The 15954-nt window shown below is 36.4% G+C and overlaps 1 protein-coding gene across 4 annotated transcripts in view; it reads right to left on the bottom strand.

Annotated features, from left to right (window-relative positions):
• RAD51B (RAD51 paralog B) overlaps positions 1-15954 on the bottom strand; it is a 752909-nt gene that overhangs the window by 682667 nt on the left and 54288 nt on the right. For all 4 annotated transcript variants that reach the window (XM_057544527.1, XM_057544526.1, XM_057544525.1 and 1 more), the window contains exon 7: positions 14072-14255. In XM_057544527.1, coding sequence (XP_057400510.1) covers positions 14072-14255 — 184 coding nt within the window. The remainder of the gene's footprint in view (positions 1-14071; positions 14256-15954) is intronic.

Raw genomic sequence — 15954 nt, 5'->3', positions numbered from 1 at the left:
TCAGCCATAAAAAGGAACGAAATTGGGTCATTTTTAGAGACGTGGATGGATCTAGAGACTGTCATACAGAGTGAAGTAAGTCAGAAAGAGAAAAACAAATATCGTATATTAACGCATATATGTGGAACCTGGAAAAATGGTACAGATGAACCGGTCTGCAGGACAGAAATTGAGACACAAATGTAGAGAACAAACGTATGGTCACCAAGGGGGGAAAGTGGTGGGGGGTGGGAGTGGTGGTGGGATGAATTGGAAGATTGGGATTGACATGTATACACTGATGTGTATAAAATTGATGACTAATAAGGACCTGCTGTATAAAAAAATAAATTAAATTAAATTCAAAAAAGAAAAAAACCTTAAATTACATGCTTACACTGAATTCATCTCACAAATACAATGCTGAGCAAAAGAAACCAGACACAGAAAAAGTATTAACTAAATGATTCCATTTATTAAATTTCAAAGATACATAGAACTCACCTCTGGTGTTGTAAGAAGTCAGGATATTGGTTACCCTTGATTAGAAGGGGGACATGAGGGCTTCTGGGGTAATGGTCCGTTTCTTTATCTAGTGCTGACTATACAAATGTGCTCACTTTGTGAACATTTATTGACATATACATTTATAATTTGTGTACTTTTCTGTATTAGTATTATGTTTCAATAAAGTCTGTGTTAAAAAGATTAAAAAAAAAAAAAGAAGAGTGACTGAGATCCAAAGAATAAGTGAGTGAACCAAGTATAGGAGGGTTAGGCAGTAACAGCAACCAACAACAAAACAGCTAGAAGGGGATACAGCCGTAAGACATGATTTTTCCTTTTGAGGAGCTTGCAGCCTTCTGAGGAAAAACAAAAAAAAAACAGGAGGAGAGAGATAAAATATACCAAGCACCTGGAATGAGGTAACTACTAAAGTTAATGATTAATGGCTACCTCTTACTGAATGTGTCAAACATTGTACAAAGAACATTACAGACATTGTCTCATTTAATCCTCACACCCCTATGAGTCAGATATTATTATCCCCATTTTTCAAATGGGAAACTAAGAGTTCGAACTAGGATAAATAACTTACTCAAGGTCATAAAACTAGCAAACAATGAAGCTATGATTCAAACCCACACCTAACTCCAAAGCCAGTACTCTTAACCACCCAGAACCAGGGTAGATAGCATTGAAGATGATGGGAATTAATCTGATGATGGTACTTAATATATATTGAAAATGGAGCCAGATAGATTTGCTGAAAGATGAAGAGCAGCATTTAAATTGAAGAGGTATTAGGTAATATCTACAGGACCAGACAACTAAATGGAAGAGATCCAGTGCATCAAATAGAAGTCCTCTTCCAGCCCCTGTTTTCCTTCTCCAAATGCAACCAATGGAGTTTCTTAATGAGCTTCCAGAGCCAATTTATGAACATAAAAGCACCCCAACACACTCTCTTTTTTTAACTTTTTATTTTGAAATAATTTTAGATTCACCAAATAGTTGCGAAAAGAGTACAGGGAGTTCCAATACGCTCTTCACCCAGCTTCTCCTAATGTTAACATCTTATATAATCATAGTACAATGATCAAAACCAATAAATTAAGGTTGATGCAATACTAATAACTAAATTTTGCCAGTTTTGAGCAATTAAGTTAAGCTCCCATAAACATTCTTGCACCTATCTATTGATGCCCCTGCGTGTCAGGGGTCTCTAACACCACTTTCTGGCTCAATGATTCACTGAAAGGACTCACAGGACTCAGAAAAGCTCTTACACTCAGTTATGGTTTAGTACAGCAAAATGATACAGATTGATATAAGCAAAGAGGAAAAGGAGGATGAGCAAAGCCCAGGAGAAACCAGGTACCAGTTTCCAAGTGTCATCCCACAGTGGAGTTGCATGGACGTGTTTAATTCTCCCAGCAATGATGTGTGACAACACATGTGAAGCAAAGTCAACCAGGAAAGCTCACCCAAGTTCTGGTGTCCAGAGTTTTTACTGGGAGTCAGTCACATACTATGCAGGGCCTGCATGACTGACCTTAGCTACTGAGATTCTAGTCCCCAGAGCCAAATAGGCGTTCTCCATAAATCACATTGTTTGCATAAACTACCTGATTCAACTGGTATTGTGTGGACCAAGGCATCAGGCATACAAAAACACTCTTATTAAGCAGAATATTCCAAAGGCTCTGAGTTCATTTCCCAGGAGCTGGCAGTCCTGAAGATAAGACTTCCTTGGGAATATGCTGGGTTTGAGCAACCCATCCCAGCTGAGTTAATACTTTCCTACACAACCTGTGAATACATTTCTGGGTTATCTCATTCATTTTAACAACACAGTATTCCATTGTATGGATGTTCCACCATTAATTTAGCCAATCACCCACTCATTAATCTTAAGTTGTTTCTAGCTTTTTGCTCTAGTCAACAATAAAAACAGGGACTTGGGACTTCCCTGGTGGCACAGTGGTTAAGAATCCGCCTGCCAATGCAGGGGACACGGGTTCAAGCCCTGGTCCAGGAAGATCCCACATGCCGCGAAGCAACTAAGCCCGTGCGCCACAACTACTGAGCCTGTGCTCTAGAGCCCACAAGCCACAACTACTGAGCCCACATGCCACAACTACTGAAGCCCATGCGCCTAGAGCCCGTGCTCCCCAACAAGAGAAGCCACCGCAATGAGAAGCCTATGCACCGCAAGGAAGAGTAGCCCCCACTCGCCACAACTAGAGAAAGCCCGCGCACAGCAACGAAGACCCAACGCAATCAAAAATAAATAAATAAATAAATTTATTGTTTTAAAAAACCAATAAAAACAAAGTTTTATAAATTATAAAGAGCCACACAAAGGAAAGATATAATTTTTCTAGAATTATTCTCACTAACTAATGAAATAAAATAAAGGTTTAGTCTAGTCTATGAGTTTCAGCCATCTGAATGAATATAGGGTATCTTTAAGGATAATCTGACTTCAAATGTGAGTTAGCAAACACAAGGCACTTATGAAAAACAAAAAAAAATGTAAAAGACTTTTCTTACCTCATAGAATTCCCACAGTGTTTGCTTTCAGTAATTAATATGAAAGTAATTAAAGTAAACCAAAAATTATATGATTTCTGAAAAATCATACAGTAACATTACACAACAATAAAATGTAACTCTAGAGTTTTAATGGCTTAGTTACATATATCTAGAGTGTAGGGTTTCTATTTCACAATTAGAGAAACTTCATTAGGCTTTCACAGAAATGCAAGTCCTGAATTTTTATATTTATGACGAGAATAAATGTTAAAATTGGGTTCATACATACCTTTTTCCTCGATCTCACAAGTCATAAACATTCTATTACAATTTTGTAATTAACAAAACTTTAATTATTTTAAACGCATTGGCCTAGCTTCCTATTTTTTTAAATTTTCAATATTTATTAGTATCTAAGATAAGTCATAATCCTATAAGTTAAACCCACTTTGCATGATGGGACAGCTAAAAGTAAAAGAAAAGAAATTCTGGCCCATATGAAATCTACCATTAAACTGAGAAAAAAAATATTTTTATGCTTTTGTCAAATAATAATAAAAAGTTTAACCTTGTAATATTTGCCTCAAAACAAAAACAAATAGTTTCCACTTGCCAAAGATTTTAAACCCTTATGTCCTTAAAATATGATAATAGGGAATATACATTTTAATTCATTTTTCTAAACAGCTTTAAATATTTTATGAGCATTAATATTTCAAAAGAAATCACATTATGCAATAAATTAGAGCAGTGCATTTTCTCAAAAAAACATACAATCAATAACACAGACAGAAACAAGAGAAAATCAAGAACACAGATGGCAACAAGAGAAAAACCTGTCAAAACCACATCTCAGTAAAATAATTTGGATTTTAACAACTTTCAATGAAAATAAGACTTCCTTCTTAGAATGTTTAAATAGTATATTCAAATTTTTCTTGATATACCAGTTTTCTAAATATTGGTAACTGGTACTAGTTCCCTTACAACAGAAAACATTTGTACAATATCAAGAAATGAAGGTAAAAGAAGATAGAGGGGAAAGAGACAGGAAACTTCAGTGCTACTCATATACCAACAACTGAAGTTACCGTGTTGAAAACTCTCTGAAACAGTAAAAATTTAGATCTTGGCATTTTGTGCACTTTTCTGGTATTTGTACGGGCCTGTTCAAGATACATTGGAAGCATTTTCAAAGAAGCACCACCATCATTCTGTAGATCTCAGAAAAAAAGAGAATCCTACTGTAGGAAAAAATCTCAGAACTGGCACCCAAAAGATCTTACATTCTACCCATTCATCTGCCCTCTCCTATGCTAAAAATAGGAGAACAAGTAAGGTCACCTCTCGGCCTCAGTGTCATCTATAAAATGAAGGAGCTAATCTAAATGATCTTTAGACCTTAAGGTCTAAAGGTCTTTTTTAGCAAGAAAATCTCATTATTTTAACCTGATACATAATTAACAATATGTATAATAACTGTTTTGTATGATATTTAGAAATCAATTATAACAAGCAACATAAATAACCATACCACAATTTATTTTATACAGGTAATATTTAAATTCTTCTCTTACGTTATTTTCATTAATTATAAATGGTTTTAGAGCCTACTATTTTTTCTAATACTAGCATGGACACACTTTAAAAAGACAAAGGTCTTCTATAATGGAAAAGAATCTGAAAAAGAATATATACATATATGTATATGTATAACTGAATCACTTTGCTGTACACTTGAAACAAACAAAACATTGTCAATTAACTATACTTCAATTTAAAAAAAAAAAAAAGACAAAGGTTTTTCATCCTACATCCCAATAGCAGAGTGTCCCTTAAACTTCCCCCACAAAATTCAGGAAAAAACTTCTACGAGACTAGTACAACTGTGCTTCTCAAACTGTAGTCGGTGAACATATTCAAAGTTTTGTAAATTGTCTCTGAGAATTTTTAAATTTTATATTTCCATTTCAATGATAGCCTCAAAATATTAGTATAGGCATTTTATAATTAAAAACTGCCAACAGATATTAATGTATATTTTCAATCAAGTGATGTCAAGTGGTATAACTTTAATTGTCAGAGACTAATAAGAAAAAAGTAATGGCAGAATTCAAACGTAAATGCATTCATGCCCAGGTAAGGGCCAAATGATGTTACCCTTCCCAAACAGAAGAAGGTTTTGTAGTAGTTCAAAGTTGAGTCATCACATGAACTACAGTAAATACACACACACACACACACACACACACACACACACACACGCACACATATAATTCAAAAGAAGCTATGCTATAAGTTATTTATATTGCAAGTGATCATTTAATTTAGCAAATGATCATCTATAACATTAGAATAATTACTTTGAATAGTATTGTTTATTCAATACAACCCATTTTTATGGTTTCATAAGTATGATTTAATATGAAGAGTTATTAGCTAGTTTTATAATTCTTTTTTTTTTTTAATAGATACAAATCTGTAGCTATTTATAGTGGACTTAGGGTTTTCAAGGACTGATCTTTAGATGTTGACATTTGAACATCTGCTTTTTTTTTTTTTTTCAAAGTTTAGGGCTGCTCTGTTTATTTATTTATTTATTTATGGCTGTGTTGGGTCTTCGTTTCTGTGCGAGGGCTTTCTCTAGTTGTGGCAAGAGGGGACCACTCTTCATCGCGGTGCGCGGGCCTCTCACTATCGCGGCCTCTCCTGGTGCGGAGCACAGGCTCCAGACGCGCAGGCTCAGTAACTGTGGCTCACGGGCCCAGCCGCTCTGTGGCATGTGGTATCTTCCCAGACCAGGGCTCGAACCCGTGTCCCCTGCATTAGCAGGCAGAGTCTCAACCACTGCACCACCAGGGAAGCCCCTATAATTCTATATATTTCTGTGATATTATAATAAATCTGAAGTCAGAAATGGGGGTTAAGAGCATATCACTTGCATTTAAAAGGGGCCAATGCCTTAAACTAGTTTGAGAAAACACTGCTTTATGAGCAGACTGCTCTTGTATCTTTCCTCCAAATTCCTTAATCTACCAGTAGCGCCAGCCCTGGGTCCACGGCTAGAGAGAAAAGAGAAGGGTCCAGATCAGGGGATGGCAAATTGGGGCCCATGGCCCTCTATCTGGTTTTGTAAACAAGGTTTTATTGAACTATAACCATACCCATTCGTTTACAAATTGTTTATGGCTACTTTTATGCTACCATGGCTGAGTTGAGTAGTTACCACAGAGACATTAGGGCCCACAAAGCCTAAAATATTACTATCTGGCTCTTCACAGAAGTTTACTGACCTTTGGCACAGTTAGTTAACAGGGCAAAATGAGTATGGGCTCACTGGCATCTGAAAGTCCTGGAGCAAACAAGTGGGAAACAAAGTATTACTGTTTCTAGAAGGAAATAAGACAATAAGATTCTCTGATTTGTAAAAGGAAGGTGTTAAATATTAGATATAAGGGCTCCTTACAGCTTTTTTTATTTGTTAAGCTGTATATGAGGCTCTGTGCTAAGTATATTTAATTCAAAAGAACAACCAATTACTACTATAAGGGAAATACTTTTTTTTTTTAAGTACTATCCTCTTTTCCAAGGATCTACTGAAAAATGGGCACTATCCCACTGTTTTAAAGTTGGGCATTACTGGACTTCCCTGGTAGCACAGTGGTTAAGAATCCACCTGCCAATGCAGGGGACACGGGTTTCATTCCTGGTCCGGGAAGGTCCCACATGCCGCAGAGCAACTAAGCCTGTGTGCCACAACTACTGAGCTCGAGCGCCACAACTACTGAAGCCCACGTGCTTAGAGCCTGTGCTCCGCAACAAGAGAAGCCACCACAATGAGCCCACGCACTGCAACAAAGAGTAGCCCCCGTTTGTCTCAACTAGAGAAAGCCCATGTGCAGCAACACAGACCCAACGCAGCCAAAAATAAAATAAATAAATAAATTTATTTTAAAAATAAATAAATAAAAATAAAGTTGGGCATTATTACTCTCACTTTACACATTAGGAAACTGAAAAACAGAAAAGTAATTAAGTTATAGTTATACAGGTAGTAAATGGAGGAGTCTGAATTCTAACCCAGATCTGTTTGGGTTGTTTCTGGTGTTTGGTGATTATGAATTACACTACTAAAAACATTTTCAGATTTTTGCATGATATATATCATTTATTAGGGTAAAAAAAAATACCTAGGAGAAAGATTGCTCGGTCATATAGTTAAAGTAGATGTTTAACTTTACAAGAAACTGTCAAAATGTTTTCCAAGGTGGCAATACCATCTAGCATTTCCGTCAGCATGTAGGAGAATTCGAGCTGCTCCGTATCCATGTATCCTTGTCAGTACTTGGTATTGTCAGGGTTTTTGCTTTTGTTTTTTGAACCATTCTAATAGGTGTATAGTAGTATTTAATTGTGATTTTACTTTGCATTTCCCTAATGACTAATAATTTTGAGCACTTATTTGCCACCTGTATATCTTCTTTGCTGAAGTGTTTATCCAAATCTTTTGCCCATTTTTTTGCCCATTTTTAAAATTAGATTGTTACTGAGTTTTCATAGTCCTTTATATTTCTAGTTACCAGTCCTTTAACATACGAGTTGCACAAATATTATCTCCCAGTCTGTGGCTTGTTTTTTCATCTTCTTAAGTATCTTCAAAGAATAGAAATGTTAATTTTTTATGGTTCTTTTTTTTTTTAATAAATTTATTTTTGGCTGCATTGGGCCTTCATTGCTGTGTGTGGGCTTTCTCTAGTTGTGGCGAGCAGGGGCTACTCTTCATTGCGGTGTGCGGACCTCTCACTGTGGTGGCTTCTCTTGTTACAGAGCACGGGCTCTAGGCGCGTGGGATTCAGTAGTTGTGGCACGTGGGCTCAGTAGTTGTGGCTCACGGGCTCTGGAGCACAGGCTCAGTAGTTGTGGTGCACAGGCTTAGTTGCTCTGCGGCATGTGGGATCTTCCCGGACCAGGGCTCGAACCCGTGTCCCCTGCATCGGCAGGCGAATTCTTAACCACTGCGCCACCAGGGAAATCCCTGGTGCATATTTTTTTTAATTAATTAATTTATTTATTTTTATTTATGGCTGTGTTGGGTCTTCGTTTCTGTGCGAGGGCTTTCTCTAGTTGTGGCAAGTGGGGGCCACTCTTCATCGCGGTGCGCGGGCCTCTCATTATCGCGGCCTCTCTTGTTGCGGAGCACAGGCTCCAGACGCGCAGGCTCAGTAGTTGTGGCTCACGGGCCTAGTTGCTCCGCGGCATGTGGGATCTTCCCAGACCAGGGCTCAAACCCGTGTCCCCTGCATTGGCAGGCAGATTCTCAACCACTGTGCCACCAGGGAAGCCCCCCTGGTGCATATTTTTAATGTCATTTAAAAAATCTTTGCCTGGCCCAAGGCCACAAATATTTTCTCCCATTTTTTTTTCCAGAAGTTTTATAGTTTTAGGTTTTATGTTACAGTGTGTAAACCATTTTGAGTTGGGTTTCTATAATAGTGCAAGTCAAGATTTGTTTGTTTTTTACATATGGATATCCAATGGTTCTAGCACAATTTGTTGACAAACTATCCCTTTTCCATTGAATGACCTTAGCATCTTTGTTCAAAATTAACTGACTGTAAATCTATGGATTTATTTCTGCACTCTCTATTCTGTTCCATTGATCTGGTGTCAATCCTATCACCAATACAACACTGTCTTAATTATTGTGGCTTTCTAGTAGGTCTTAAAATCAGGGAGTGTGAGTCTTCTAACTATACTTTCCTTTTGATAAATTGTTCTAACTGTTCTCTATCTTTTGCTTTTCTACATAAATTTCACAGTCAGATTGTTGATTTCTACCCAAAAGCCTACTGGGATTTCGATTGGGATTGTGTATTGAATACATAGAGCAATTTGGAGAGGATTAACATCTTGACACTGGTGAGTCTTCAGTCCATGAGCATGGTATGTTTTCATTTATTTAGGTCTACTTTGAGTTCTCTCATCAATGCTTTATAGTTTTCAGTATAAAAATCTGACATATATTTTGTTTCATTTATCACCAAGATTTCATGGTTTTGGTATTCTTATTAATGGTACAGGTTTTCAATTTCAGTTTCTAATTGTTCACCACTAGCATATAGAGAAACAATTAATTTCTATATATCAATTCTCATATCCTGTAATCTTGCTAAAATCACTTGTTAAATCTAGTAGCTTTTTGGGTAAAATCTTTGGGATTTTCTACCAAACATATCATATTGTCTATGAATAAAGATAGTCTTATTTCTTCTTTTCTAATCTAAATACAGGTATACTTAAATTCTTTTTCTTGCCATATCACACTGGCTAGAGTCTACAATACACTGTTGATTAGAAATGGCAAGAATAGGCCATCTCTGCCTTATTCCCAATCTTAGGAAGAAAGAATTCAATATTTCACCATTAAGTATGATGTTAGCTGTAGTTTTTTAGTAGATGCCCTTTATCAGGTTGAGAAAGTTCCCTTCTACTCCTGGTTTGCTCAGAGTTTTCATCATGAATAGCTAATGAATTTTGTCAATTGTTTTTCCTTCCTACATCTACTGAGATGATCCTTTTTTTTAATGTGTTGCTGTAGTAAATTTTATATTTTAATGTTGCATTCAAAATCAATGAAGCATTCCTGAAATAAGCTGTACTTGGTCATGATGTAGTTATCTTTTTTATTTATTGCTGAATTTAATTTGTTAATATATTTTAAGGATTTGTGTATTTATGTTCATGAGGAACACCACTCTGTAGTTTTCTTATAAATTTTCTGGAAGGTTTGTATAGAATTGACATTATTTCTCCCTTAAATGTTTGATAGATTTTACCAGTAAAGACTTTGGACCTAGCATTTTCTTTGTGAGATTTTTAATTACAGATTCAACTTCTTTAACAGATATAGGACTATCCAGGTTATCTCTTTCTTCCTCAGTAAGCTTTGATAGTTTGTGTCTTTCAAAGAATCTGTCCATTTCATCTAAGTTATCAAACTTACTGAAATGAAGTTGCTCATAACATTCCCTTATTATTCATTTAATATTTGTAGGACCTTCAGTGATATCCCCTCTTTCATTCTTGATACTGCTAATTTGTTTTTCTCTTGGTCAGTCTGGGGACAGTTTTATCAATTTTATTAATCTTTGCAAAGAACTAGCTTTCTATTTCATTGATTCTTTTCTCTATTGTTTCCCATTTTTAATTTCATGGATTCATGCTTTTTTATCTTTATTATTTCCTTCCTTCTGCTTATTTTGGGTTTTATTTGTTCTTCTTCTTGTATTTTTTACAAGCTTAGATCACTGATTTGAAAACTTTCTTCTTTTCCAGTATAAGCATTTAATTAAATAAACTTCCCTCTAAGCACTGATTTAGCTGCAATCCACAAATTTTGATATGTTGTATTTTCATTTTTATTTACTTCAAAATATTTTCTAAGTTCTCTTGTGATTTATTCTCTGACTCATGGGTTATTCAGAAGTGTTTTTGTTTAATTTCCAAATATCTGTGGATTTTCCAGACATGTTTCTGTTATCAATTTCTAGTTTAATTCTCTTGGGGTCAAAAAACACACTTTGTATGATTTCTATCTTTTAAATATGTTGAGATTTATTGTATGTCCCCAAATATGGTCTATATTGGTGAATATCTCATGTGTACCAGAAAGGAATACGTATTCTGCAGGCATTTGAATGGAATGTTTTGTAAATACCGATTAGATGAAGTTGACTGATTATGTTATCCAAGTCTTCTGACTTTCTGCCCATTAATTCCATCAATTACTGAGAAAGGATGTTGAAATCTCCACACACGCAGGCATACTTGCATACAAACACACATATAATCGTCTTCCATATCCATGGGTTCCATATCTGTGGATTCAACCAACCATGGATCAAAAATTCTCACTTGGAGAATTTTTTTTTCTAATCTATGATACATTTTATTTTTTTATTTTTTATTAATTTTTATTGGAGTATAGTTGCTTTACAATGCTGTGTTTACTCGGAGAATTTTTGATGCAAAACCCTGGACACAAAACCCACGGATAAGGAGGACCACCATTTTATATAAGGGACTTGAACATCTGCAGATCTTGGTATCTGCAGGGGTCCTGGAAGCAAGCCTCTGCAGATACTGAGGGACAACTGTACATACCATACACAAACATATACAAAATGTGACCATCAAAATTAAATACAAATTATATTTTAAGCTTTTTTCCCACATTTTAAAAGCACTGAAAGTTCACTGTAGAGAAATATTTAAATTCAATGAAGTACTCAACCCACAGCCAAGTTGGTTTTACTCTTTACTCTCATTTGAATGAAGATAACTAGAGTGTATCAAAATGCCAGGCATCCTGGCCCTATCCACCATCTCAGATCCACAGCCAAAGAACAGGCTGGAATGCTTGGCTTTCTACCCAATCTTCAGAGGCCATCAGACATTCACTTACCACAGTTTTACTAAACTGAGATAAATCTCTTCTAATTCCTGGCTCTGTGACACTATCTAGATCTCTAAAGCCTTTTCCAAGTTTAAGAATCTTAAGAATTCTTTTTCTTCCTATAAGACACCAGTGTGAACTGAGTCCAGCTCCCATATAATAAGATTCTGCCATCTAAAGTTACATTTTATTACTATTATAAATAGCAAACAATATTAAAGATAGGATCAAAGTAGAGATAAAAGCAAATAATAAAATTTAAGTTCAGTATAAACATACATAAGATTAAATCAAGTCTAAGAAGAAAAGCAGTATCTAAATTCATACATTCAAAAACATTTACTGAGTGCCTACTATGCGTTAGGCACTATTCCTGGTACTGAGAATAAAGCCATGAACAAAGTAGACAGAATCCTTTTAACCGTACTATGGGGTGGTGGGGACACACAAACAATAAACATAAATATATAATGCTAGAGGGTGAAAACTATGATGGAGGAACATAAAGCATAATAAGAGACATGGAGAGGCAGGGAGTGTGGTTAATACTTATATGGTCAGGGAAGCCCTCACATAACAGGAGACAATATGGATAATGGATATAGAGGAGGGATATTCCAGGCTGAGGAACAGCAAACACTTCTTGGGGCAGGAATGTTTGTTGGCACGTTTAAGTACCAGGAAGCGTAAGGTTTGCTAATTTGAAAGGTATAATGAACCAGAAAACAACACACCTTTTAAGGCATTTACTTCCATATGAAGCCACCTATTCAAAGTATAGCATAAAAGCTTAAAAGTTTATGATTTTCCATTTAAGTGAGGTAATTAGGCTAGGAAAATTCTGAGATTTCCTAAAGGAAGTATTTTTCAAAAGCCTTCTAAAACCAATACTGATTTGTCAGAAAAACCAATACCATACTGTGTTACATGAGTACATGTTATATTCTGCATTTACCTCTGAACAGAAAAACAAAAGCAAAGACAGAAGGATATGGGGATACTAAGTACCTATTCTTTCAAAGGGTTCTATTAAAAACAAAGAAAAGCAGAGCCCCTTTCTCACTCAGGAAAATAAATAATCACCTCAGAAAAAACTGAAACACATTAGCCTACAATTACAAGTTAAAAGCAAACAGGGACTTCCCTGGTGGCGCAGTGGATAAGACTCTGCGCTCCCAATGCAGGAGGCCCAGGTTCCATCCCTGGTCAGGGAACTAGATCCCACATGCGTGCTGCAACTAAGAGTTCGCATGCCGCAACTAAGGAGCCCTCCTGCCACAACTAATAAGACCCGGCGCAAACAAATAAATATTTTAAATAAATAAAAACAAACAAATATAACTTTTAAAAAGCGAATTTTCATATTTTACACAAGATTAAGTCAGACAACAATATGAATAAAATAAACATATATACTTAACTTTTCCACTCAGTCAAGTAACTCTATAAAATATTTTTAAATTCCCTTATTCTCCTTGACCAGGGAAAATATGGATTTGAATTTGTCCTTTTAAGCAACCATAATAAAATTTAAAAGATAAGCATCATCCAAGATAAGCTTTACAGCACTCTATTCACCGGGAATTATACCATATAATCCAAAATATGAATTTAAAAGCCATTAAAACATGTAGAACTTTTTGAATGCCATATTTTCTCCCTCGACTTCTTGCTTAGGTTTATAAATCTCAAAGGCTATGTGGTAGTTTCCACTAACAGTACATATTCTCTATGTTACAAAGATCCAAGGTTTTAATTTTCCAAACAAATCTAAAAATTATAAAATCATCACTAAATTTCATCTCAGTTTAAGGAATTTTCCTATCTTCTGTTGAGATGATGCATGGCTAAAATTGAAAAGCCTGACAATGCTAAATGTTGGAGAGACTTCAGAGCAAGTTGCACTCTTCCACACACTGCTAATGGGAATATAACTTAGTACTCATGTATGCCTTGTAGCTTACCCACCACAAACCCTTGCAATACACCTCATCTTCAGATTTCCTGATCACAATTCCCACTACTGAAAGTCATGCCAAGAGTAATTTTTCAAGTTTTCTTTACTTACGCTTTCATTACTATCACTCCAAACACCCTAAAAAATCAACCTCTGGCTTTTGAAGCAAACCAAATCCTATGGTGTACAAAACAGCACTGAACACAACAACATCTAAACCTTAAATACTTATAAAACTGACAACTTCTGCCATAAAAAAAAAAAAAGCTGTATAGAAATAGACACAGGCAATTTCATGGAGTTTTAATACTTATTACTTATCTCAGTGTGATAAAAGTAATACAAAAACATGCACAAAGACTAAACAATGAGAGAGAAGAAAAGTACTGACTATAGGAACTTTGGAAAACAATATTTAAATCTTCTTAGGCTCAAATTGTGAAAAGGACGAAATAATCTCAAGAGATGAACAAATTTTAGAAGATGGTGGTATTTGCTATAGCAATTAGACTGTGCTACCATTAAAAAGTCATGTTTTAATTTCCTTTTAATTATATTATTTTATGTTATAAGTTAGTGAAAATATAAAAGAAAGGAAAAAAAGAAAGAAAGAGGAAAAAAAGAGAAAAAGAAAAACTTACTGGGATTGAAAATTCCTCAGCCAAATACTTCAAAGAGGCTGCTTCTCTTGCCAAGAACTTGTTCCTTTCTCTCATGTTGCCCTGAAGTTGTGTATCAAACTCCTTTCTTACCACAGAAGCAACAGAGTCGATAATCACAAGTTTAACTCCTTTTGAAATAATTTCTTCTTCCAAGGATTCAATCCTGTAAAAGCAGAATTTATAAAACAGTGGATAAATTTAAGGTATAATTTAAAAAAATAAACATGGAAGCGTTAACTACCTTTAAAACAACAAATTATTCTTCCCTAAGTTACAGTAATTATTGCAGATAGTCAATAAACATACATTATTTTCAGCTCTTCTATATATATTGCACTCTTTTGGAAATAGGCCAAAATGTTTTCATTTAGCTTCACTCCTTGGTTTCCTTTTTTTTTTTTTTTTTTAAGTTATACAATTTTTATTTATTTATTTATTTATTTATGGCTGTGTTGGGTCTTCGTTTCTGTGCGAGGGCTTTCTCTAGTTGCGGCAAGTGGGGGCCACTCTTCATCGCAGTGCGCGGGCCTTTCATTATTGCGGCCTCTCTTGTTGCGGAGCACAGGCTCCAGACGCGCAGGCTCAGTAATTGTGGCTCACGGGCCCAGTTGCTCCGCGGCATGTGGGATCTTCCCAGACCAGGGCTCGAACCCGTGTCCCCTGCATTGGCAGGCAGATTCTCAACCACTGCGCCACCAGGGAAGCCCCCCTTTTTTTTTTTTAAATCAAACATTTACCTAATCTACCTCAAATGTGAAACGTGTCGATATTTATTTCTCTTCTGACAATTGGTATCAGCTCAAATGTAGATTTTACTGCTTATCCACTTTTCTTTTAAATTTATTTATTTATTTATTTATTTATTTATTTATTTATTTTGGCTGCGTTGGGTCTTTGTTTCTGTGCGAGGGCTTTCTCTAGTTGCAGCGGGGGCCACTCTTTATCGCAGTGCGTGGGCCTCTCACTGTCGCGGCCTCTCTTGTTGCGAGCACAGGCTCCAGACGCGCAGGCTCAGTAGCTGTGGCTCACGGGCCCAGTTGCTCGGCGGCATGTGGGATCTTCCCCAACCAGGGCTCAAACTCGTGTCCCCTGCATTGGCAGGCAGATTCTCAACCACTGTGCCACCAGGGTAGCCCCCTTGGTTTTCTTATGATACTGCTAAAGCTCCAGTTTAGAGCAAAACTGCTTGCTGTAGCCAGGCTCCAAAATGCTCCCCATTTACTCCCACCTCCTGGTATTCACATCCTTGTGGAGTCCCCTCCCACACTGTACCAGGGTTGTCCTGTGGACCAACAGCATATGACAAAATGACAGTACACCGTTTCTGAGAGTAGGTTGTAAAAGACTACAGCATCCATCTTGGGCTCTTTCTTACTTGCCCACTCTCTCTCAGAGCACTGGCTCTGGCGGAGGCAAGATACCATTGTGGACCAAAAATGTCGCCTGCCACATCAGTAAACAAAGGATGTTGAGGCCATCAAGCCATCAGCCACTGCAGCTGCCCTGACTGTGCACCCTGAGGGAATTCAGGATAGAGAAAAGCAAGATACTGGCCCTAGACAGTTAAGGTGCATATCAAAGGAATGATTTCAATGAGCCCAGACTCTTGCATCTTCCCATACATAGAAAAGTGCTAAATTCATTAACTCAAGATGTTTGTTTTTTCTCTAATTAACAGTTATTTTCTGATGTTCCAACTACCTTGTTTTTGTTGCAAAACCTCCTATATCCTGGCTTCTCCCTTACCTCTTTGGAGCAGTCCCTCAGAGCTATCTGAGAGGCTGCCTCCTGGGCTTAAGTCCTCAGTATGTCTGCTGAATAAAACATAATTCTCAACTTTTAGGTTGTGTGCTTTTTTTTTT

The sequence above is a fragment of the Balaenoptera acutorostrata genome, chromosome 3, assembly GCF_949987535.1.
Source record: "Balaenoptera acutorostrata chromosome 3, mBalAcu1.1, whole genome shotgun sequence".
NCBI classification, from domain to species: Eukaryota; Metazoa; Chordata; class Mammalia; order Artiodactyla; family Balaenopteridae; genus Balaenoptera; species Balaenoptera acutorostrata.
This window is presented reverse-complemented; position numbering and strand designations above follow the sequence as displayed.